This window comes from Pseudochaenichthys georgianus, chromosome 17 (assembly GCF_902827115.2).
Source record: "Pseudochaenichthys georgianus chromosome 17, fPseGeo1.2, whole genome shotgun sequence".
Lineage (NCBI taxonomy): Eukaryota > Metazoa > Chordata > Actinopteri > Perciformes > Channichthyidae > Pseudochaenichthys > Pseudochaenichthys georgianus.
The window spans coordinates 22,235,227-22,260,264 of record NC_047519.1 but is presented as its reverse complement, the minus strand read 5'-3'; the positions used below and the strand labels follow the sequence as shown (position 1 = coordinate 22,260,264).

The following is a 25,038-nucleotide window of genomic DNA, read 5'->3' as shown; positions in this document are numbered from 1 at the left end:
TGAGGCGATATGGTAATATTAATAGCCAGTACTATTATGCAAAGAAGAAGGTGATTAAAATAAAACCATAAAGCCCATAAACTGCAGTATTTCATCAGATTATGAAGCCAAGTGCATTCTAAGAAGTGGTTGTAATTAAGAGTTGTTACATATTTGTCTCAACTCATTCTCATTTACTCTGCCTCATCTATTTCCGGTACAGTTTGTGCTCTCACACTGTACGCTTCACAAAATACCATTAGAGAAGCAAGGGGGATGAGCCGGAACTTGTTTTATAATGATTTGAGTGTAAAAGGCCTTAATGATTTCCTCAGCTACAGTAATAGTATAGCAACTGTTAAGTCAAGTAAAAGTCCTTCCTGTACCGTAGCTGCTAGTGTCATTGTTGAGTCAACTAGTTCATGTTGTAGGATATGTTTAAGTCAGTAACGTTAAAGGGCAAAGTGCAAATCCAAGAGTTTTTAATTGTCTTTACTGAAACATTTATCAGAGTTCAACCACACACTCATAGCAGGGTAGATATCAGGAGAGTAAAACCCATGTGTTCATGCTACATGTCATTTAAAAGAAGGTGCTGCCCTCTGGTGTCTCACTTACAAAAAAAAAAAAAAGGCAGATTCTCAAGCTCCAACAAACACATAACTATTCCTGATAAAAAGAAAATATATCACAATCAAGGATTATTGTGTTAAAGTTTCAGCATTTGCCTCAATGTGATATATATTCACGTCAAAGCACAGGAAATCTATACCGAACCGTTTCAGTCAAACAGGAAGTGCACTGCATATCTCTGTACAGATCGTTTGTTTGGTGTAAAAGGATACTGCAGAGAGGAAGGCCTAGAAAATGATTTACACAGCAAGAAGAATCTGACCTTGCAAAGCATTTTAATCCACTTATTAGACTACAGCTCTCATGCATTTTTAAAAGTAATGGATGTGTTTAGCTACACAGTCTTACATCACAAAGTGAAGGCTTGATGAATCATAATTCATATATTCTACATAAAGGCACCAGGCAGGAAATATTCTACGTGGCACCGTTTTTTGTTATAGCCACATGCTTCGCTGAATTCGTAGATAGCTCCACATCTTTTCATCTTTTCTTTTCACTTTCCAGGTGTGTCGTGAATATCAGAGGGGCAACTGCTCTCGCGGGGAGACCGACTGTCGCTTCTCCCACCCCGCAGACAGCACCATGATCGACACCAACGACAACACCGTCACCGTGTGCATGGACTACATCAAGGGTCGGTGCTCTCGGGAAAAGTGCAAGTACTTTCACCCACCGGCTCATCTGCAGGCCAAAATAAAGGCTGCCCAGCACCAGGTGAACCAGGCCACAGCCGCCGCGGCAATGGTGAGCAGTCTGTACAAGCGTGGACACACACATTCACACAGCAGGCTGAAAGGAGCTTCAAAGTGATTGCTTTTTATATTAGGGCTATTTATTCAAAGTTCAAACTCCCTGGAGGAAATACTTTTCTGTGGCTCATACTTCCATGTTGGTATTATTTAGTTCTGCTTTTGCCAGGTCACATTTTAAAGGTCCTTAACTTGGTGTGGGTAAAATCTGCTCAGGACAGCATGATATGAAGAAGGATGGAACAATGGTACGTTATTCTCAATTAGTTATTTATTTTCCTAACCAGAAAAAGAAAAAAAAGGGTCCTTCTTCATCTCATCCTGGAACACGAGCCGGTCAGTTCCTCTCTCTCTGATGGTCGTATATGTGACTCCATTGTTTCTGTACTTCCTACGGTATCACTTCTCTTCCTCCGTTTTTTGAAAAGGGTTCATTGTGCTTTCTCACAGTAACAGCACCTGGCTCACTTCTGTAGTTCAGTGATTTACTGTGCTCATGCTCTTATTGATATAGTGTGAGGCAGAGAGCATTGAGCTAATGGTTGTCATGTGAAATTGACTACGATGCGTACAGTTAAACAGAAAACATGTGGATTTTACTTTATAGTCTGATCAATACAAGCCACGAAAAGAAATATTAGAATAAGATTCTCATCGCTATATTCATCCATCTTTGTGTGACAGTAACTAATGTAGTTTGGTAGTTATCATTATTGACGATGATTTAACTATAGAGCAGGAGGGCTAGTTTCCAAACTGTGCATGCCTTAGTCCTGTTATCCCCTTGTATATTGCATTCCAATGATTTGTTTTTTTATTTGTTTTTGTTTTTTCTCACCTATACCCAAACTGCACTGCTGCCCCCATGATGCACCTCTGCTTGCTGGTTTATGTTAATGCGCTTGAACCCCATTGGCCATTGCCATCATGTGCTCGCTGCCTGCTAATTAAGACTCAGTCGGCTGTCAAATCACTGAAGCGACCCCTCGACGCAACCTTTGACCTGGTACTATGACCTTTCACCTTTTAGCTTGGCATGTGGCTTTGTTGTAGAGCAGTGTTTTAACCAAAGATACCTAGCTATTTTTGTCGTCGTTGTCTCAGTGCAATGTCTGTTTTTTCCTCCTGCTGATCTGTCCTTATTGCCTGTGATAAAATGATTGTGGCTTTTGTGGATCCGACTCCAAACAACTAGTTTCTTGTAGAAATGACTTGAAATACAAATTAAATGTATAATTAGGAGCCACAATCAGTTCATCACATGTAGCCTATTTAACAAACGTCAGCGAGGGCTAGGGAAGTAGAGCTTCTATAACGGTTGCATGGCTTCAGTCTTACGTCCAGTCAGTGGTCAGTGTTGTGGAGCAGCTAAATCAAGTGTGTGCATGTCTGTGTTGCTAGTGCATGTCAGATGGATAAGGGTGGGGCTAAGAGAAACAGTCTTTACAAACCATACGGTACTGATCCCACCATAACAAATGATGACAGTTCAAATGATAGTTCACTCCATCATCAAATCTTGTCACAGATATTCAGACCTCAAAGATGGCCTCATGCTGAGACCAAATCCACCTTCAGAGCGTTTTATGTTGAAAACTTTCACAATCACAAACAAATTATTTTACATCTGACTTGAGACCATTTTTGACATTGGTCTGAGAGTGAACCATCACTTAAACATGGCTTACACCGTTTATCATGGAGCTAGCAGTGCAGCCTCCCTCTCTATGTGCTTCCTACCTGTTCCACCTCCTGTTAGCAGCCTTATTGTTTTAATAGTTAATGCTTGCTCATGTTGCATTTAGTCAAATCTAGGAAAAGAAAGTTAACAATCAAAATGAAGCTTCCTGATGAAATGTAATGAATATATGAATGCTTGTTAGCCAGTAGCTCCAGTAGGCACCATGCTCCTGCTTGTGTAGTAATCGTGTCAGACTGCTGCTTGCTTGCTACTGATGATATGACGATATTGATGTTGTTGTTGTATCGTTGTTGTACACAAAAGGATGTTGTCATGCTGTTTTTACAATGTCGTCTAACGTATGTACCTTTTTTGTTTTCTTTCCCGTTTTTGCCTCTTTCCAACACATCCTTTCTCTCTTTACCACGCAACTCTCTCTCTCTCTTTTTTTTTTTTATTTTTTTTTTACTGTCCTCCCTCCATCTGGCTGGGCAGGGCATCGCTCCTAGTATCATGGCTCCCATGCCCAAGCGGGTAGCCCTGGAGAAGGCCAACGGGGCCTCTGCCATGTTTAACACCAGCATGCTCCAGTACCAACAGGCCCTGGCCAGCATGCAGTATCAGCAGCAGGCTGCTTTCCTCCCATCAGGTACGGCTCCCAAAGACAACTCCACTAGTGCTCCGAGCACCCAGGAGACGCCTGGATCCGTCTAACCGGCTCCTGCTTGTCTGGGGTTGGGCAAAGTTGTAGAATGCAGGGCAGAGCAGTTTGGTTGTGGATTATTTATCAACTTTTGTTGTCTTCTGATAGAGGGAATTTACAAAGATAGTCAAACATATGACATTACATGAAAGCTCTAGATCATGGGTCTTCAACAGGTGGTTTGTGATCCTTAGTGTGTCGTCAATGTTACTGCAGGAGGGATCATTTGATGTTTTGTTGGTTAATTGTATTATTAGTTACTTAAGATGTCTAAAAATACATGTTAGTTTCATGAATCTGACATATTATGAGCAAATATAAATAGGCCAATAAAAAAAAAAAGACCCAATTTCATTTACACAACATTGATGATAGTCTGGTTGCTACCCATGAATCCCACTTGGGCTGGCTAACCTGTGCAGTTAACCAGTTAGCTAAGGGTGCAAGCTATTATTAAATACCATGTAAGAAATAACATAACATTTGTTATACATGCTACTTAAAGCCACCACACATTATTGCAGGCCCAGTTTAATAAGCAACTGGATTTAGATATGTGGGGGGGGGGGTCCTAATTGTTTCTCTCTTGAGGCTGAGACCTAAAAAACGTTGACGACCCCTGCTCTAGATTTCATTATAGGCCAGAGAGGGTCAGTGCGTTAAGATATCTGTGCATTATGCTTTGTATGGCACTGCATGGCCACTAGATGTTAAGAATGTGTTCGAAAATGTCTACTAATTACTTTAATCAAACTTCACTTAGCTACCTGCTCCTCCTAGCACATGCAGGATAAGAGAGGAAAGCATGGATGTTTGAACGAGAAATGATAGAACTAATGAAAGTGTGTATTTTGATGAGAAACGTTGCTTTGGCTGCAGCTGGGAAGAGCGGGTTTAGGACGGGTTGGTTAATGGCAACTAGCTGCAGGGACTGGCTTCTGTACACGTCTGCATTCTCCTCACTTCTGTCTCGAGTGTGTATATAATGTTTAATACGTAATGGTTACTATGATAACCGCACTATCAATCTTGTTGCATTACACATTAATATGCAATGCACTTCAGACAAAAGTGTAGATCCTCCCTCTTATTTGATTAACAGATATGATGAGTTCGCAAATTCGCCTTTTCCAATCACTGATGACTGTGTCCAGGAGATATTAACCTTTGTTCCCACCTTTTCTCTCCCCCTCACTCTAACGAACCTTGTGATGGGCTGTTTTGATTTCTCTTCCCCTATCCAATCCACTTCCTGTTGCACTGCATGATGGGCAGGCTCAATATTCTGCATGGCACCTACAGCCAGCGTTGGTAGGTTCCAGCTTTCCTTCTTCAGTTGTCTGTAACCTCATGTCTGTGACTCGCACGTCATCAAAAATGAACCACCCTGAAAATGTTCTATCATGTGATTATAGATGAGTGATTTTTATATGAGATTTGGTGACCTGTGACTGAGTGACTGTTTTGGTTGCATTTTTGTGATTTGAAGGATAATTAAGAGTCCAAATAAGCATAGGCATATCGTTTTTTAAATGTTTCTGATTATTTGTGTGGCAGCTATTCTTTTTTCAAATCAATTTAAATCACCTTTTTATTCATTTCTTTGTGCGCACACCTACTACACATTGCATTACCACTCTTGTTTTCATTCTCACTCTAAATTTGGCTTTTGGCTGGTCTAACCTGACATCTAATGAAACATGATTGACAAATATATTATTTTAAAACAAACAAAAAAAGAGGGAGTTCTGTTGTAACCTTCCCCTTATCCCCTCTGCCTTTATTGGTAACATAACTCTTTTAAAGCGCACTCTTCTGGTGTTTACCACCAAAGTACAGTATTGGTTGTTTAATAATACACACACACACACACACACACACACACACACACACACACACACACACACACACAAGTGGAAGTGTGTCACTGTGTTTGCTGCAGCTTCTCTGTGTGACGTCAAATCACAAGACCTCTTACCAGTGTTGGCAGAGGGAAGAAAGGGAACCAGTTATATCAAATCTCTCTCTGACTCCCCCTCCTCCTTCCCTTATTTGTGTGGTGTGTATGTGGCTACACTGCTCCTCTGTGTATTTATGCTTACCTGATTTTCCCTCCAAAAAAGTTCCCATGATGCATGGTGGTTCTCCAGGCTCTGCAGCCACCGCATCTGCCACAAACCCCTTCCAAACTGCCTCCAATCAGGTTTGCACCTCTACAGTCTCTCTCTCTCTCTCTCTCTCTCTCTCTCTCTCTCTCTCTCTCTCTCTCTCTCTCTCTCTCTCTCACACATACACACACACACACCTCTCTTTCCTTTATTGCACATGGATGATCTGGGGATGCTTGTGTCCAATAGTGAGGGGTGGGTTGGGTAACGGGCAGTACTCCCTCTTGTTGGCCTACTCATGTGAACACATATCATACTGTGACAAGTTTGAACTCTAACCACAATAATCAATATGTGTTTTTAAGTTTCTTAGATCTATCTGTCTTTCTAGTAAAACATACTGTATTGTAATGTTTGTTCCCATGTAACCTCGATTTTTGTCCTTTCCCATTTTGAGGACACTTCCTTATCAAAGTTGACTACCAACGAATACATGCAATTGGTATGTATGAGGTAGTTTTTTCAAAATGTTAGAGCCATTCCCACAGCTTGTTGGTGCTTGGCTTTTTTCTCTTCTCTCCCCCCCCCCCCCCCCCCCTCTGCTTCTTCCTTGTTGTAAAGTAAAGATTTATCTGCTTTCCGTTCTGTTGAAGGCATTTTGTAAGCAGTTAGGTATTGCACAACTTCAAAAGGCCAGAAAAACACTTTGTAGGATGAATCATCATGTAACCAGTTTGAACAAGGATCCTATTTCTGCATTTTACTGAGGCGTGCAGGTCAACAACATGGAGGACTTATATCTGCATGGGGTAGCCACCTCACTGCCAGTTTCCCTCTGCACCCCTCACCTCTCCCTTCCCTCCTGCTGTCCAGTAGTGTGTGTTGATTCTCTTTACATGTCACGACCTAACCTGTAGCCAAATAGCTTTTTCTATTGTTCTCATCCGCGTCCCTTTTCAGTAAGGAACTCGTCTTAATGCGAGAGGATGTGGTTCAAATGTATTGTTTGTGTTGTCGATCAGCGTCTGCTTTGAGTGTTTTTGGTTTGGGATGTATTTATAAGATTGCTGTCCGTTCTCTACCGCCAGATTCCAATAATATCTGCAGATCATCTGAATAGTCACAAGTACTTGACTCAAATGTAGTTCCTCTCAAGAACAGTGAGTTCCTATTTCAATCCTCATATTCTTTCTGCTCATGCACATGTATAGCTTTCTGTCTAATTCAGTCCTAAAACTTAAAGACCTTTTTTGAAGCATAATCTGTCATGTCTTACAGATCAAATGAATGTGTGCTGGCACCGTCCAAGCCAAAAGAGTTCAGCCTATATGTACATAACCGACGAGGAGGGTCTGCCATCTCTTAGCCGATCCACGACGATGGTCTCATCACACTTGTAAACATCAAAGGTGCAACACATGATCTGTGCCATCTTCCCACATATCAATCTCAAGAAGAATTTGATATCAAATTCAACGTCCAGCCAAAAGAAGGGGATTTCTTGGTGCCGGGTCAGTGTGTGTCCCTCTGTGGGAAGCGTTCACATTACACCTCTGTGTCTGCCTAAATCATAGCACTCAATCTGTTCTAATTGGTATCATTAACACACACGCAGAAGGTCAAGAGCGGGGTTGTATAAAAGCAACATCCAGTGCTGGTACGTTAGTAGACCAAGATTATTTTTTATTTGTTCTGCTTTATATATATTTTTTTAATTGATAGCCATATTTCATAGTTTACAAGTGTAATGCAAACATGCAGCTTGAATATGAATTAAAATCTGAAAGGCACAATTATTTGAAGAGGAATTGTATTCTCCAAAAGAATGACGCATGTACAGTATTGTGTTTTTACGGCTACTAGTGAAACTAGATGATGAAATGAGGGTCTTGGACGTATGAATGTTCTGGGTAAACCAACATACCTGTGTACCTTGAAAGCACAGCCAGGCTTTTTCTCACCTTGACATGTGCCATCAAGGCCATACAGCTAAAAACCAGAGTGTTATCTCAGCAGTGTTATTTGTTTACAGATGGTAAACTTTTTTTTGTATGGCTCTTTTTGTATTGTTTGGTTTCAGAATCTCCGTTGCGAGTTGTTTTTTTTTACGTTCAATGTCAATGATTAATTCATTTAGAAGTGGGGTTCTCGCCAAATTTGTGTTTCTTTTGTTGACGTTTCTATCTTTTAAAATCAAAAATGGAGGGTTTTTTGTCATGCCTCTTTTCATAGACTAGTGATGGCTTTTATTAGTTGGGATTACGTTGTGTAAGTCCATTGACTCTAAAGCCTGGTTCAGAAGAGGGTGTAGCTTTAATTGACATTGTGTTACCTTGTTCTGCCTCTTTTAAAGAGGAGCGACTCTAAAACTGTGCCTCAAAGAAGCACCGTTGAGCCATGTATTGATGAGAAATTACAACATCAGACCCAAAGGTCTATTAGGTCATTTAAACCACATGTGCACTTGAATGATTGTTTGTCTGGTCTCCCTGTTTTGATTTCACAACTCATCCTAAGTGAAGTTTCGCTTTTGAGGAAACGTTTCCAAGTAAAAAATGGAAGCTCTTACTCACTTGTAGATCTGACTACAGAAACCAAAGCACAGTTTTTCTCTCAATCATACTCATTGAGACTTACAGAAGCATCTCTCACGAGGCTTAAGAAAACATGTTTATCATCTGTCAATTTTATGATCACATCCCTTTTTGTTTTCAGAGAGGTGTTTAGTGCATCTTTACCGATTGTAATTTACCTAACAAAGCCTTAGATTACAATTAATGGGTCCGAACCCAATCAAATGTACTTTCAATCACCATGCAGGTAAAGAACACCAATGATGTTTTATAGATGTCTCACGTGCCGCTCATGATCTCTTTCTTTTTTTTTTGGTTCTTTCTCTCTATGTAAAAGTAACAATTACTCTCTTAAATTTCATTGAACTTCTGTGTTATGTACTACTTAAGGATTTGAATCTATTTGAGGCATGTAGTTGTAGATTTTTCTTTTTTTGCCTTACTATATATTACTTGACAACATTGATATAGCCGTTGTAGATTTTGAGGTAGTATGACATTCATAACTTTTTCAAACCATATAAATGATCATGTGTTTTTAAATATTCACTTCATTCATATAGCTGGATGTCTTTTACAGATGATGTTACATTATCAGTTAATTGTGTTGATGAAAGACTTTTGATACAAGGAATGAGATCATTTTATTTGCTGCCACTGGCAGAGAAAAAAAAACTAATGTTTTAACCAACTTAGATTTTCCTTGTCACATGTCAAGATCACGTTTGAAAATATATTGTATTGAAATATAGATTGTCCATGTTTTAGAGTAACAATTATTTTCTACTGTATCCATTTAAAAAAGATATGTACTTTTGTTTGAATATTTCTTAAGTTTGCCCTGAATGTCAGGCCAAAACGAGCAGTGAGATTGACGGGTCTTTGGATGTTGTGGATAGTGAGATTAGGAGAGAGAAGACTTCTCCAGACTGGAGAGGTCCGAAATGCTGCAGATGATGAGTTCTAACCTAAGGGACGAAGGTTGACTTTTTGCACTTCTGTATATAGTCAAATGAACAGAGAAAAAAATGTGTATCATATTGAGATATTATTTTGAATAAAAAAGATCTATAATTATAAGGAATTTTGTTAGATTAATTTAAATTCTTAAATTAGAAGACCAGCTAAAAAAAAACTTGCTTGCAAAGAAGGGCACTAGTTTCTTGGCCAATGCATTCAGAGAAAGCTATGCGCTTTTTGTCTTATTTTATCAATAGTATTGCAAGGGAATGTCGAAGGGGAATAAATCCCCATGTCATGCTTACCCCACCCCTCTTGTGGGATGACATATCCAATAATATCCATATCATTTGTTAGACTTGGTCGCGCAGTATTGCTGCTCCCATGGTACAGTTAAAACATACAACTCAAATTTGTTTGTATTTTCGTTTGATTTGACTGCATGTAAAAGTACAAACATGTAAACAAAATAAAACGCATAGTTATGTAAAGCAAGATAACACATTCAGATTACAGAATACACAGTAATATGTATTTTAATCAAATATACAAACAGTAGATAACAGCAGGGAGAAATAAAACTTAAAAAACAAGTCATCTTACTCTTGTGTGTTAAAAATATTTTCCAAGCAAACATGTTATTTAAAGAATGATCAAATATTAGCACTCATCCACCCGGGTACTTTCTTATAGCCATATAATTACAGTCCACACTGACTCACGGGAAGTTGTTTGTGCCATCACAGCTGTGCACTCAGCAGGCGAACTATACACCAAACGCATATTTGGCAAATTAGTCTTTGAAATGAATGTAACAGTCACCTGGTCAACATGTTTCTGACCCGAGGCTGCTGTGTTTAGTTGCTACAGAACCAAAGCACCATTTTTCTCCAAACCAGATGTTCAGTCTCCTGGCTGGAGCCATGGTTTATCTTCCCTGCTGGGGGCACATGTACGCTTTGACTGCTTTTTACTTGTAAATGCAACCACCGATTATGTATTTGCTAACAGTTTCCTCACAATAATGTACTATTCTGCCTTCAGATTTGTTTATGCACATTTTATTGTTGCCATAATTGACTCTGAATCTGAATTTGAAATCTGAATAAAACAATATTTGATTTGCTCATGCAACAGATGTGTGGTCACTGCCTCTGTGTGTGCTGGATGTGTGGGGTAGTGGGTATTTTAGTAAATGCAGATATTCTCAGTCAACCTTTTCATTAATAAACATGTTAAAGAATACCATGTTGTTATAATGTACAGATTATCTGTCTTGCAGGTCAACCTTCAAGTATTGATTTCCCATTGAATTTCGCTTAATTCATATAATGGGCACAATCTAGGATAGGTTGTTCTATATTCTTTCAGAGTTCAACCTTGAGGATTCAAAGTCAGCAAGACTGGAGCAGCTCCACAGAGAATGATATCATTATTAATTTAATTGATCGGCTAAGGGCATTATGTTCTTCATCTGGGTCAAAAGTGATAATGAAAAAAAGATAGATCAAGCACACATGAACTCGCAACATGCCTTCCATTGCACTGTGTATGAATATTTCACATAACATCTGGATCCTGAATTCATCCTACCATCGTTTGGAGAGTGTTTTCCATTTAGAAGGCATGGGTGTTATGTTAGCCAGTCTGGAATCAGATATGAACGAAGATATTCTCTTCCCGCAAAACACAACCTGCTTCCGTTCACAAATTGTTTGAGATAAAGTTAAAACGCAAAGACATCATATGTTCTCTTCAGAAACAGGGTACTTTTCCAGGCTGTATTTGTTATCATCATGCTGCGACACCATGGTGACTTTTTGGATGTCCATAGATGATCTGATGGGATTATAAAAACAGATCAAGATCAATAAATAAAATAAACCTTATGGTTCCTGTTGTGTAAAACTTCATTTAGATGCTATTCAGAAAACAAAATATTAATGTAAACATGTAAACTTCCTTGTATCATTTGATGGGGACACAAAGATAGGATAAGATGTACTTTATTGATCCCAATTTGGGAAATGTTTGCATTGCAGCAGCATAAAAGACAAGGCTTTGCACATAAGATACATTTAGAGTAGAAATAAACAATTCTAAAATGTAAACATTTCAAAATAGAACTAAATATATAGTAAACAAATATATAGTTGAAATACCAACAACAATATAAAGCAGGATATGTTACAACAGTGACATAGCATCACTAAACACCATCATACAATCTCCTCAATACAAAGAAAATGTGGTAATAATGTGAATGTAATTGTCAGGCCTTCAATTGATGCATTGTCATATAGGTAAACGTATAATAATAATAATAAAATAAATAATAAAAATGTGCTTAATCTGAACATCAATGTCGACAGCAACATGCAGGATCCTCTTTTTTCTGCATTATAAATACAATGTTGATAAGTAAGCTGACATATGTAAATAAATGACCTCATTATCATCATTGCATGCTTAACATGATTAAAGTGACAGTGGGCATCTGAAGAGCCTCTGGTCGTCATGTATGAGGGCAGAGGTCATGCAGAGAGGCCACAGACATGCACGCGCCTGCAGGATCTGTCTGGTCATCTGACGGCTCTGACTGAGGTTTCGGGTGACGGCTCCTTTAAGAAAACGGAACTGTGCCTAGGCTTTTGACGCGCTGAGGATGTGGGCAGGAAACGCCATGCAAGAGGAGAGAAGCGATCACGCTTCCCAACGCCGTTGCACAATACAGGGCGATCAAAAATAATGTGCTTTAATTTTCCACGCTAATGTCCAGGAGCGGTGATTCTCCTCGGATCTGCAGTCCGTCACCCAGCAGGCTCGGAAGATTTGCCGGCGTGGGATTTGACTCCTATCCGAGCGAGAGGGCAGCCTTCCCAGCCTGCTCGCTTTGAAAACATCGGGGCTGGTCAGCGGGTGGGAGAGACAGAGCAGGCTTCGTCGCGGAAAAAAGGAAGTGTCTGCCTATTTTTTTTCACCCCCCAGCCATGAGGGAGTACAAAGTGGTTGTTTTGGGCTCGGGTGGAGTCGGGAAATCCGCGCTGACTGTCCAGTTCGTGACGGGCTCCTTCATCGAGAAGTACGACCCGACGATAGAGGATTTCTACCGGAAGGAGATCGAGGTGGACTCGTCTCCGTCCGTGCTGGAGATCCTGGACACGGCGGGGACCGAGCAGTTCGCCTCCATGCGAGACCTGTACATCAAGAACGGCCAGGGCTTTATTTTGGTGTACAGCCTGGTGAACCAGCAGAGCTTCCAGGACATCAAGCCGATGAGAGACCAGATCATCCGGGTGAAGAGATACGAGAGGGTGCCTATGATCCTGGTGGGAAACAAGGTGGACCTGGAAGGGGAACGAGAGGTGTCTTCCGGGGAAGGAAAGGCGCTGGCCCAGGAATGGAGCTGCCCTTTTATTGAAACTTCAGCCAAAAATAAAGGCTCGGTCGACGAACTATTTGCAGAAATAGTCAGACAGATGAACTATTCAACTGTTCCCAGTGGTGGCAACCAGTGTTGTTCATGTGTCCTGCTCTAAAAAACATGAAAAACATCCGGGCTGAAATGTAGCTTCTTACTTGTCCTGCGGGCTTTCTCTCTCTCCCCCCCCCCAAGCCTATTCATTCTCTCTTCACACTGTTGTCTTATTGTTGCACACAAACACAAATCAACGAAGACAACAATCGATTATGTATTATAGTCTAGAAAAAGTGTTTACATGACAAAGTACTTGAATGTTTTTGGATTTTTTAAACAGCTTTGTATATGACACTTCTCTGGAAATGTGCCTCAATGGGAATGTCTTATTGTGAAACCTAAGAGACAGTTCTTTTGGTGTTTTTATTTGTTGAGTTGTACTGTTACATCTTCTGGGCTGGGTCCATATTTCTTGGGTGGTGGTGGGGTCATGCAAAATCCAGACAGAGCTGGGATTGGCTACTTTTAATGTCTTTTTGGGTGAAATGACACAGCTGGAGGCCTGAAAGCACTTAAAATCGCCAATAAACGTAACAATCACCATTCAAGCCTTTCCCAGGTTACTCAAATCAGATCTCTACAATTTATTTCCCCTAAAGGTCAAGTGGGATCCAAGAGACGCAGATTCCTCCCACTAACATATTTTATCTGAAGCTGGACTGTGATGGAGTTGTGTTAGGAGCTTTTGTTTTTATCCCCCCTCTGGCGAAAGTGGATTTATCATGGAACCTGCACTTTGCTGACGTTGTCCCACCTCAGTGTGCACAAAGAAGGACCTTAGTGCATTGCTGTCGCTTCATGGGGAACCCCATGTCAAGTGCCTTCCTAAGAAAACTCCTGTGACTGTGCCAACTGATGAGCCCTACTTCCTCTGCAGTGCGTCTTGATGGCAATCAGAACTTTTAACAGTTTTCAGTGAACAATCTAGTTTCATTTGGTGTCAAAGTGAGAATAGCCTACTCCTATTTTACTATCAGGAAGCTAAGCTTGTATCAGACCTGCTGTTTCAGGGTCAGATTCAGGCCGTTTCTCGAGGTACTAGTCCAACAAGAACAACAAAGTAACTTTAACCTACTAGGATTATGGTTCAGTGAATGGCAAGCCATGTCTGTATTATCTAGATTTCTTTTTCTTTTCTAAAAACAATATGACATTTTTAAATGTGCCGTAATTGTAATTCTCTTTTTGGACAAAATCTTCTGCCATCCACCTGTCAGTTTGAAAGACTTAATACAAAAGCATTTTACGTAACGCTGTGTTTGTCTCTGCTGATAACATAAAGTTTCTACATTTTGGGCTACCTTTGAATGTGATTGTCCCTGTAAACGATATTAGTGCCGAAAGAAATAATATGTTGACAGAAAGACAATTAATTGACAATGTATTAGTAGTTTGAGTAATATATGAAGAGAAAGCTTAAAACACAATGTAATTCAAGCTTCAGCAATGTGAGGAGTTGCTGCAGTTTTTCTTTGCTACATATTTGGTTTTACATCAAAACCACATATTTGGTTTTACATCAAATATGTCCTATATAGACAGCTTGGGCTCTTGGGACTCGTAATACTACAATTCCTAAACTTTTGGGCATCTTGGAAGGAAATAAATTAGTTAATTATCATAAACGGATGCATTGACAATGAACATTATTAGTTGCAGGCAGCCTTTTCCATTGGCTTTTATATACTAAATGGAGCTCTGAATGCCATATTTGACGCTTGTTTACAAAGGTCCCGGCTTCAAATGTTTACTACTATGAGGATGAATTGCCTACAAAACCTTGTTAGTGTTATATAGTCAGTGATCGTGGCGCAAATAAGAAACTTCTCAGTCAAGTTGTTTGGGTAGTGGGTAGGGTTTCTAGTAAGTGTGTTTTGCTGTGGAGAGCTGTCTCCCCCCTTCCCTGCCGCATGTTTTCTTGGCTCTAGAGCTGTGGACAGAGAAGACTTTCTGTGTCTAAGTTTAATCAGCCATGCATACTGTAGACCACTATTTGTTAAGCCGTTCCTCACACCGGCCAATGGGCTGCTGCCTCATGTGTCCCTCTAACCGCGGAGATTCAAGGTCAGATTACCAAAGCACATGCTCACACTATTCAGTTCCGACCTGAAGAAAGGGTCCCTTCAATGACTCTAGCAATGCTTACTTTGTTTTCACAATGATCGTCTACAGCCACTGCCTGGTTATCTAAGCTACAACTCTAAAGCAAAATCACGTTGCACTAAATCAGAGCTCATCATTCTTTAGAGATGACTGGAATCTACTGTCATGGACTGCACATTTATATACAATATATTCCATCTTAATGATCATTGGTGTAGGAACAGGTGGCCTTCATTTCTTTATCTTGAAAAATGTATTTCTTAGAACATTAATGCAGTTTTTCATGCACTAAACAGCAGGAGATGAACATACAGTACAGCAACGCTGACTGCACGGCAACATGAGTCACAAAAAGCTCATAAGGATTATTATTATGAGACATTCGCCTGTCATTTCAAAAGAAAAGCAGAAAAACAGAAGCGTAATATTTAAGGGAATCATTTCTTAAAAAAAGCACAAAATAAGGTGTATGATAGAGGTGTCAAACTAATTAAACTGGTTGCTAAGCTACAGATTCTGTATTCTTGCAAGCAGCTAAATGTGTCCACTTTGCTGCACAGGTGTAAAATACTCCTTAATTAATAGAAAAATATTGTCACTGCCTATCAGTAGAAAAAGTATATCATGTACACATTGAGGTAGTTGTATTTCTAATAAGTATTTATTTTTATGCTACTCTATATTTCTACTCCACTACATTCAAAATACTTTACTTTTTACTACATTCATTGGACAGCTGCAAATGAAAGTCACATTTATTTACAAAGCACTTTAGTGGTTTTAATTGATGGTTATAAGTTCACTGGAATCTGTTAAACAGTAAATGCACCATTGATCAGTATTGATGTCACACGTTCAAAGTCAGATACAAAAAAGATATTCTGGTGGAGTGTTGTTGTCTTTTAGCAGGACAACATTTGAAAATAAAACATGCTTGTAGTCAATTTACCTTATATTTTGTACTCGTGCAAAATATGCGATAGTATATGACCGGGCCTTTCTTCTGTAACTGTATAAAAATCATATAAATAACGATGCATAGTGTTTCCCATTTTCAAACTGCTTCTATGCCTTCAGAGCTACCTACAATCTGACACCATCTTACTGCAAAATTACACAAACGCTACTGTTCATCCTGAATTTCACAATCATGCTGGCATAGTAAAACATGTGCAATAGTAATAATATAATTACATTTTTACGTCAGCATATTTTATGCAACATACAGCCTCTATTTACATTAGCATTTTTGATGCATGCATGCAAAACAGCTTACTGACACATTGTGCATCTTTAGTGTGTGGAGGAAAGGAAGGGTGGATGATATTGTGCTTCCTGTGTTGTGGTAACTTCACCTCAGATCTATGAAATGTTGCAACAGATACGCAGTTCCTCTTTAAAATGTAGAAATAAATGTTCTGCATTGCCACAGTCCTTCTGCCGGTGCCCATGACACAAGACGTGACCCCAGACCAGAAATGTCCTGAGAAGTATGTCCTTGGATCTAAACTCTTTGATAAAAAAATGAAGGAGGGACACGTTGGGGAACGGAAGAATAGATTTCACATGTGAGGCTGGGGTGCATCCAATGGCTCCATGTGATTTGATTTGAGCAAAGAAGCCAGCAGGATCATATGACACTGACTGGCTGCTCTTCTATGAGCTGTTTGGACGCAAATCCAGAGACAGAAATGGTCACATTCAGACAAATTCTCTAATTCCCCTCAAAATAATGCCATATTGTCACAGCTGGAACTTCTCCCCCATAAACACCTTCTCTCGTGTAGACTATTGAAGAGCTTTTGTGTCTTAATTGTTGTTAACCACATGAACTCAGACCTATGTGAAGAAATGTGGAAGTAAGTCTTTCATTGTGTGCTGTACATAGAGCTTGACTTAGGTTTTAGTTAAATAGTCTGTAACTGCTGACAAAGCCGTAAAGGGAAACTATTAGTCGGATTTAACTCCTTTGTTTAATTTGTACCTTGGAAGAAGTTAGGAGCTGTAATAATTTATTGTATTTATTTCAGGTTTTCAAAGTTTGGGATAAAGATTTAGGCTAACTGTTATTTTTTGGGTTTTTACAGGCACAGTTCAAATTCAAATGTTCATATTTTCTTCTGTCTCTAACATTTGTCAACTCACTCCAAAAATAATGGCACTACAGATAGAAGGAAAATATGTATCTTTGATTTGGTCTTTGATCAAAAGCAGCAGTAAACCTACAAGCTCCAATATAATTCAGTTTAAAAGGATGTACAGAAAACACTTTTTTGGAAAACTATGAGAATGAAGAAAGGTGATTAATTATTGTAAATGTATGAATAAATGTAAATATGTAAGTAGGGATAACTTGCAGAAATGATTTAAAGGAAAATCATTGATCAGCAGTAAGTAAGGGGTGTGAATTAATAAGAATTTGCTTCCTCCTGCTCCCTTTCAGACACATGTGATTTATATCATACTATCAGACTATTTTATTTTGAATATTGATAAATACTGTATTCTAACAATACGGTATTCTGTTTTTTTCTCTTTTTAATCTGTTCAAAATAAAGATGGAAATGAAAAATGAAATTATCAAAAATGTTATGATAACCTCAATTAATAAACATCTTTCAGTTTATTACAAATTACACTACAGTGTCAAATTGGTAGATAATATGAACTTGACGGAGGAAAAAGTTACATTTGAAGTAAGTTAAGTTTAGCATTTGAATTACAATTAAGTCTATGTGATGATTTTATCTCATTACAAATTAAACAAAATGGCGGTTTAATGCTTTAAATGTGTAGCTTTATTCATAGAAACAGTTTATATAGCAAACATTTACTCAATGAATATACATTTTTCTAAGTTTTTAATGTTTCAATGTGCACACTTATAATAGGGATTTATTTGTAACCTATATTTAGTGTTTGATTAAAGTTGTCCCACCACCAAATCAGTGGCTGCTGTTCCAAGATCCAAATATTGTATCTAGAATTTTTGAAGATCATTCCAGACTTGCTACCTTCAGGTTATAAAGCAGACCACTACAGAGAGAATAACAGAAAACCAATTAAGGTGCTGTGGTTATTACCATTATCAAAAATCCAGGTGTTCGCTCGGAGTCTCATGTATACCTGGTCTCCCACTTCAAGCTGCAGAGTCATGCCGTTGGTTGCTGTCTCATGGCGGTTTCCAGCTACATGGTTGAACACAGTAACCATCTGCTCTCCATTCTTCATCAGGCGCAGCCCCATTGGTTTAGATCAGTGGTTCCCAACCTTTTTTCCCAAGAGCCCCCCCCCCAAATGACTCCTGTTGGAAGTTGCGCCCCCCCCCCCACACACACACACACACACACAAAGGGGGGGGGGGGGGGGGGCAACAGCGGTAATTAAAGTGTTGTTAAAGGAGGATGAAAGCGTAATTAAGGAGCACTATTGGAGTGACTTTGATGGTTATTGGACTCAGGATTAATTCATTTGGATTCCCGCTGTACGAAGAAATTAAAGAACGGCGCAAGTGGAAACAATTCACAAAGGGATTAAACTGTTTAAAACAAATGCTCAAAGTAAGCCGGATTTTGCCGATGTGTTTATGTGGATTCAAAAGTCGTAAATAATCTACAAAATGGAGGACACCGATCTGATCGGAGCAACTGTGACAAATAATCCAACTGAAACCGCCCCCCCAGGTTGGGAACCACTGGTTTAGATGATGATATATTATGACCAGAGAAGCTAAAGTAATAGATTCCTTTGACTGGAGCAGTGAAAATACCTGGGGATGAAAAAGAGAGAAAGTTACATTTGTTGTGCTTTGGATTTTATCCATAGCAAAATAGAGGAATTGACACTATTTACTAACTGAAACTATGTTTGAATTACACATCATGTTGCTCAGTTTACCTGTTTCGAGGTTGTATGCGCCGGTGTTTGTGAAGACGTTCTTGTAGGTCAGTGTGATCTCAATGTTGAAAGGTCCAACATTTTCAATGGGGCCTAAAGATGCTCCAAATGCCACACGCTGACCTTGAAAGGTTACATTAAAACATTTTTGTTTAAAAAGTGTCATCAAGTTGAAAACAATGCAAGCCATACCTAAAAGAAATGAAAACATAGTGTCCATTTACTTTATATTCTTACCTTGGGCCTCTGCCCTCAGATCCTCTACTTGTTTCTCATTGTCTTTCAGTTTGGTCTCCAGCTCTCTTAAGATGTCATCCTTCTTCTGGCTCTCTATGGTGTGAGGGAAGAGTGAAGAAAATATCTCACATATCCAGGCACTGAAATAGACTAAATGCTCTGCCTCTCACACTGTACACTGTGTGGGAGGACACAGCAGACACAGAGGTGCTCTCAGTCCCCCCACATTCATCCACTGTATTATCTCCATTTCACTAGATACACTTAGGCCAATGAATTCAATATGTGTGCATCCACTTTGAGATTTGTTATATAAGGCTGGGTATTTACATTCTCGGTGAAAACAATTAATAACTTAATAAGACTTTACGCTGATCAGGCCTTAATGCTGATATCAAACTGAAATGTTTCCTTGGATACTGATGCTGTATCCTCTCTGTCCTCCAGAAGGCAGGCAAGTACAACTGAGGAAAATAAAAACTGTACAGTCCTATCAATATGCTTCCATTCAAGCAGCCTTTAATAAAGTATTTCAGGATTCTTTAAACTGTAGATCTGTGCTTACATCTACGATAAACCAACCTCCTCTTAAATGAAATCCTGTGAACAAGTGTTTTTATAATTGAGAAATAAAACAATAAATCATGAATAGTTCATAGTGTGAAATCAATATATATTTTGGATTTTAAACATTGGTGCGTCTATTATATATTGATTGTTTCTGATTTTATTTACACTGGTAGAAGATCACATTTACTTAGTACAATGTTGAGGTACTTCCTATTTTATGCAACTTTATGCTACATTTCTGAGTTAAATATTTTCCTTTTTTCCTTTGCCTGGTTATTTGATACTTTTAGTTACTTTGCAGATTAAGATGATTGATACAAAATATGAATCAACTAATCAATGATGATGTTTTATAATACATTAAGCTTCCCTGCAGTATTTGGAGTAATGAAAATGACTCTATCTTAAACAGCTACAACATTAAAGTGATAAACACATAAATGCCTCAATAATTATAATCCAACAACATAATATAGATTTCTCTGAAACTGGCTATTCTGCCAAATGTATTCCTATTACTTTTTGTTATTTAATTTTTTATAAAGCTGATACTTTTATAATTTTACTTCAGTCACATCGTGAATGACACAACACATTATCCGAGGGGTAAATTCACAAGTTAACATACTTAACAAGCCATATATAAAGTTTTATATAAATATATAAAATATTATGAAATAGGTTATCCTCCAAAATGAATTCTATAAGTATGTTTTGATGCTAATTAATTTACACTTTTACTTATTTGAATTTGAATGCAGGATTTTTACTTGTAACAACATACTTCTGTAGTTTTAGATTTTGTCTTGTAACATTTTAGTGCAGATGTGTGAGAAGATAGTTTTTTGTTCTCATGTGTTTCTTGAAAAAGAGACATCATTGTCAACAAAACCACCTGCTTGCGTATACTTCAACATTACAAGATTTTCTGCAGCATTTGGTTAATGTATTATAGGAAATACCAACTACTGTGTTGAAAGATAAACGTGATCATGAATCGTCTAAAAAATAGGTTTGTATTTTCTTACCGGTCATCTGCTTGTGATCCATCAACTCTTTTTCAGTCTTTGTCAGTCTGGCCTCTATCTCTTCAAGGCTGAGTGCTTGGTACACAGGCAGGTAGACGAGGCATAGAGCCAATGCAGCAACCAAAGTCTTCATATTTGAGTCTTGGTGGACCTGTACTTAATCAACAATGCTTTATATACCATTCCGAAGAGGAAATGTTCTTGCTCTGGCACAAGTTTAGTAAGCTCACATACCTGGCTGCATTCAATTTTTTTGTCATCATTTACATTTTTTCAATAAGGAAAAGTAAGAAAATGTATCGCACAATCATATGCTGACCTAAATACCCCTCTTGCTTTGTTTGGCTTCCCTCACAGACAAGCAGGTTTCTCTGGCTGGAGCCACCAGGAACAGAAACAAACGCTGCTTTTATATTTTGCTCAGCTGGTTCCCTGTCCTGTTTAATTCCTAATGCTTTCATCACCTCCTGATATGGACGAGTCACAGTGAGACCCGGCAATAATTTGTCAATTAGACTTGATGAACGCACATGAGGCTGCCATGTATTCAGTGGCTGAAAGTTTCAGTACTGTCGAAAAAAACATGTAATGAATTTAATGAATGTTTGAGTTGATTGTTGCAGCAAACAGGAAATAATGGAAATGTTCAGCTGTGGTTTTCAGATAAATCATAACATTATTTTTATGATTTCTGGAAGTGGGATTGATGTGTGGCTGGAGTGATAAATTGGATTAAATTAAAATTAATAACTTATTCCAAGTCTTCGGCCAAAGGTGTCTTTGGTTATCTTATTACCCTTGCTCAAAGGAACAATACATTTGTATTTACAATCTTGTATAGCATCACAAATAAAAGGATAGCTAAAAATGCAATTGTCAGCTGTTCCCATGAAGACACTTCACTGCCACGAAGGTCTCCATCTTTCACTGTCTTCTGCTTGTCTTCTGCTTGTCTTCTGCTTGTCTTGCCTAGCTCTCCCCACTGGTATTTATATACGAGACAAAGAAGGAAATGCCCCTTGAATTTACCAGAAAATAAAATACCTTTTTCCCATCATCTGATGAATCATAACAAATAAACTGATATCAAGAATATGATAAGAGAGTACCTGGCCAAAGGTGTCTTTGTTTATTACCTTATTTACCTTTGTCAAAACAATCATTATTTTGTATTTACCATCTTCTTTTTGCATTAGAGATAAGGAAAGGCTGGCTAGAAATGTATATATATTTTTATTGTCAGAATTAATCATTAAAACTGTATCCTCAACTAATTTCCTTTGCAACTAAAGCCTCATTCAAATTCACTGAACACAAATATAAAGGCAACACTTTTGTTTATGCTCCTATTTGTCATGAGCTATCTACACAAAAGGCCTATTTCTCTCAAATTATGTCCACCCATTTGTCTAAATCTGTGTTACTGAGCATTTCTCCTTTGCCAAGATAATCCATCTATCTCACAGGTCACAGGTGTGGCATATCAAGATACTGTTTACAGCATGATTATGGCAGAGGTGTGCCTTCGGCATGGTCTCAATAAAAGGCCACTCTGAAATGGGCACTTTCATCACACAGCACAATGCCACAAAAGTCGCAGTGTGCAATTGGCATGCTGACTGCAGGAATGTTCACCAGAGCTGTTACCTGTGAAACTAATGTTCATTTCTCTACCATGAGCTGTCTCCAAAGGCGTTTCCGAGAATCTGGCAGTACATCCAACAGGCCTCACAACCCAAGACCAGGACCTCCACATCTTTGCCTGCAACATCCTCTGAGACCAGCCATCCAGACAGCTGATGCAACAATCAGTTTGCACAACCAAATAATTTCTTTCCAAACTGTCAGAAACCGTCTCAGGGGAGCTCATCTGCATGCTCGTTGTCTTCACCGGGGTCTTGACCTTACTGCAGTTAGTCTTGGTAACTGACTTGAGTGGGCAAATGCTCACCTTCGATGGCGTCTGTATCCGGTTTTCACTGTACAGGGAAGATGAAATGCAGCGTGTATGGTGTCATGTGGGTGAGAAGCTCGCTGATGTCAACGTTGTGAATCAAGTGGCCCATGGTGGCGGTAGGGTAATGGTATGGGCAGGAGAATGTTATTGACAGCAAACATAGGTGCATTTTAGTGATGGCATTTTGAATTTGAGATACCAACGGAGGTGTGTGGTGCAGTGGGTTGTGCGTTGGTGTTCGGATCAGAGGGTCACAGGTTCAAACCCCACTGCAGTCGGCATGTCGTTGTGTCCCTGGGCAAGACACTTCATCCCAAATTGCTCCTGTGGTGATTGTCCACAGTATTGAGTATGTAAGTCGCTTTGGATAAAAGTGTCTAACAAGTAGCATGTAATTTAATACCATGACGAGATCCTGTGGCCCATTGTTGTGCCATTCATCCACCGCTATCCCCTTATGTTGCAGCATGATAATGCACGGCCCCATGTTGCAAGAATCTGTACACGATTCCTGGAAGCTGAAAATATCCCAGTTTTTGCACGGCCTGCATACTCACCGGACATGTCACCCATTGAGCATGTTTGGGATGCTCTGGATCGGCGTATACGACAGCGTGTTCCAGTCCCGCCAATATCCAGCAACTTCGCACGGCCATTGAAGAGGAGTAGACCAACATTCCACAGGCCACAATCAACAACCTGAAGGGAAATAAATATAAGATTTCTCAGATTGGAGCTTTATTAATAAAATGTTAGAAAGGCAAACAAACGCATATTCATTGTAAAAATGACAGTGATTCATCCTAAGCTATCTGACCAATCAGGTAACAGAGAAACCCACAGAGTGGAGGATGCCTCATATTTTCATGCTCCCTCAGTCACAGCCCCATTCGTCATTTTCAATGTCCTCTAAACTTTACAAACCCCTTCATCAAAGAATACATATTATTATACAGAAGATAGTACATTTTGCAGGTTTGGAAGTGCCTTATTTAAGAAGAAGTTCTCGGTCTTAAGATTTTTACAACATTGCCTAAAGAAGCTCAAAATGCCACCCGTTTATCTTGAGGGTTATCTTGAGTTATTTTTAAATTACTTCTAGCAATCTTTATCAGTACCCTTGCATTTTGCAGAAAGCTAAAGCCTGTCTTCTTGTGCTGTAATGGAACAGAAGAAACGCATTCTAATTATGCCGCATGTTTCTGAAATATTGCTCTCTGAACTTAGGCACTTATATAACACATATATTTTTAGCTTTAATGGTGGCACTTTAGTAGCCCTAAGACAAGACAGAACAGAAAAACAAGATATAAATCAATAAAAATCAAAGATAACAATACTAGTTAATAATACTAGTGGCAGATGCTTATCTTTGAGGGAAAGTGAAGGCCTTTGCATGTGGTTGAGCACAGTGCCTTCCACTTTGAGGGGTGGCTTTTCCTATCTTCGTTTCTTCACTGCCTGCAGGACTGAAGATGAGTCACTATGGTGTTGGAGGAAACAGTGAAGAAAAGTCCTCACATATCCAGAGACTGAAATAGGCTAAATGCTCTGCCTCTCACTGTACTCTGTGTGGGAGGACACAGCAGACACACAGAGGTGCTCTCAGCCCCCCCCACATGTATCCACTGTTTTATCTCCATGTCCAGCATACACTGATTAATTCATAATGTGTGCATTCACCTCCATCTTTTTCGATACCAGCTACTGTGCGAAAAATGTGAATGATAATGTATAAATAGCTTAATAAGACTTTGCGCTGCTCAATCCTTTCATGCTGATGTTTCCTTGGATACGGATGCTATATCCTCTCTGTCCTTAAGAGGGCAGGCAAGTACAACTGAGGAAAATAAAGTGTTTACAGTCCTGTCCATTTCGAGAAGCATTTAATAAATAATTTTAGGATTCTTTAAAAGCCTCTAAGGCCTAAACTTACATTTTTGTCTGTGCCAACAAATAATTTTTCCTTGCTCATCCTTAACAAATCAACATGGATAAGAAATCTTTTGAAGAACTTTATTTTCTGTTTTTCTAACCTAAACATAGTTTCAATAAAGGTTGAGAGAAGCAGAATAACAAGCAACATTACAGAACACAAGGGAGAAAAGACTGCACAATAAAACAGATTTGACTGTAGAACAAGGGTCAAACAGTAACAATATCAATATTTAAGGGAAAGATAAGCCATTTGTATGTGATGACAATACCATTTTAGCCTTGTTGCCTTCTCTCATGGAACATATAGGGACTGAGATAGACTAAATGCTCTGCCTCTCACACTGAGTGGGAGGACACTGCATTCACACAGAGGTGCTCTCAGCTCCTCCACACTCAACCACCATCTTATCTCCATTTGTAGCATACATGCACATTCAGGCC

The 25,038-nt window shown here is 39.1% G+C and overlaps 2 protein-coding genes across 12 annotated transcripts in view; both read left to right on the top strand.

The window, feature by feature from the left end:
- mbnl1 (muscleblind-like splicing regulator 1) overlaps positions 1 to 10,523 on the top strand; it is a 41,022-nt gene extending 30,499 nt beyond the window's left edge. For 5 of the 11 annotated variants that reach the window (XM_034104199.2, XM_034104201.2, XM_034104196.2 and 2 more), the window contains exons 5-12: positions 1,120 to 1,359; positions 2,317 to 2,370; positions 3,541 to 3,694; positions 5,024 to 5,059; positions 5,872 to 5,951; positions 6,332 to 6,358; positions 6,945 to 7,016; positions 7,135 to 10,523. In XM_034104199.2, the coding sequence (XP_033960090.1) occupies positions 1,120 to 1,359; positions 2,317 to 2,370; positions 3,541 to 3,694; positions 5,024 to 5,059; positions 5,872 to 5,951; positions 6,332 to 6,358; positions 6,945 to 7,001 (648 nt within the window). In that variant the 3' untranslated portion in view covers positions 7,002 to 7,016; positions 7,135 to 10,523. The remainder of the gene's footprint in view (positions 1 to 1,119; positions 1,360 to 2,316; positions 2,371 to 3,540; positions 3,695 to 5,023; positions 5,060 to 5,871; positions 5,952 to 6,331; positions 6,359 to 6,944; positions 7,017 to 7,134) is intronic. The other 6 variants (XM_034104200.2, XM_034104203.2, XM_034104202.2 and 3 more) reach the window with 3 other exon arrangements.
- Positions 10,524 to 11,458: 935 nt separating this feature from the next.
- Positions 11,459 to 14,167, top strand: LOC117462394 (ras-related protein Rap-2b-like). Its single transcript, XM_034104613.2, has one exon. It carries the CDS (start codon positions 12,380 to 12,382, stop codon positions 12,926 to 12,928), a length of 549 nt encoding a protein of 182 aa, XP_033960504.1. The 5' UTR covers positions 11,459 to 12,379; the 3' UTR covers positions 12,929 to 14,167.
- Positions 14,168 to 25,038: the final 10,871 nt, after the last annotated feature.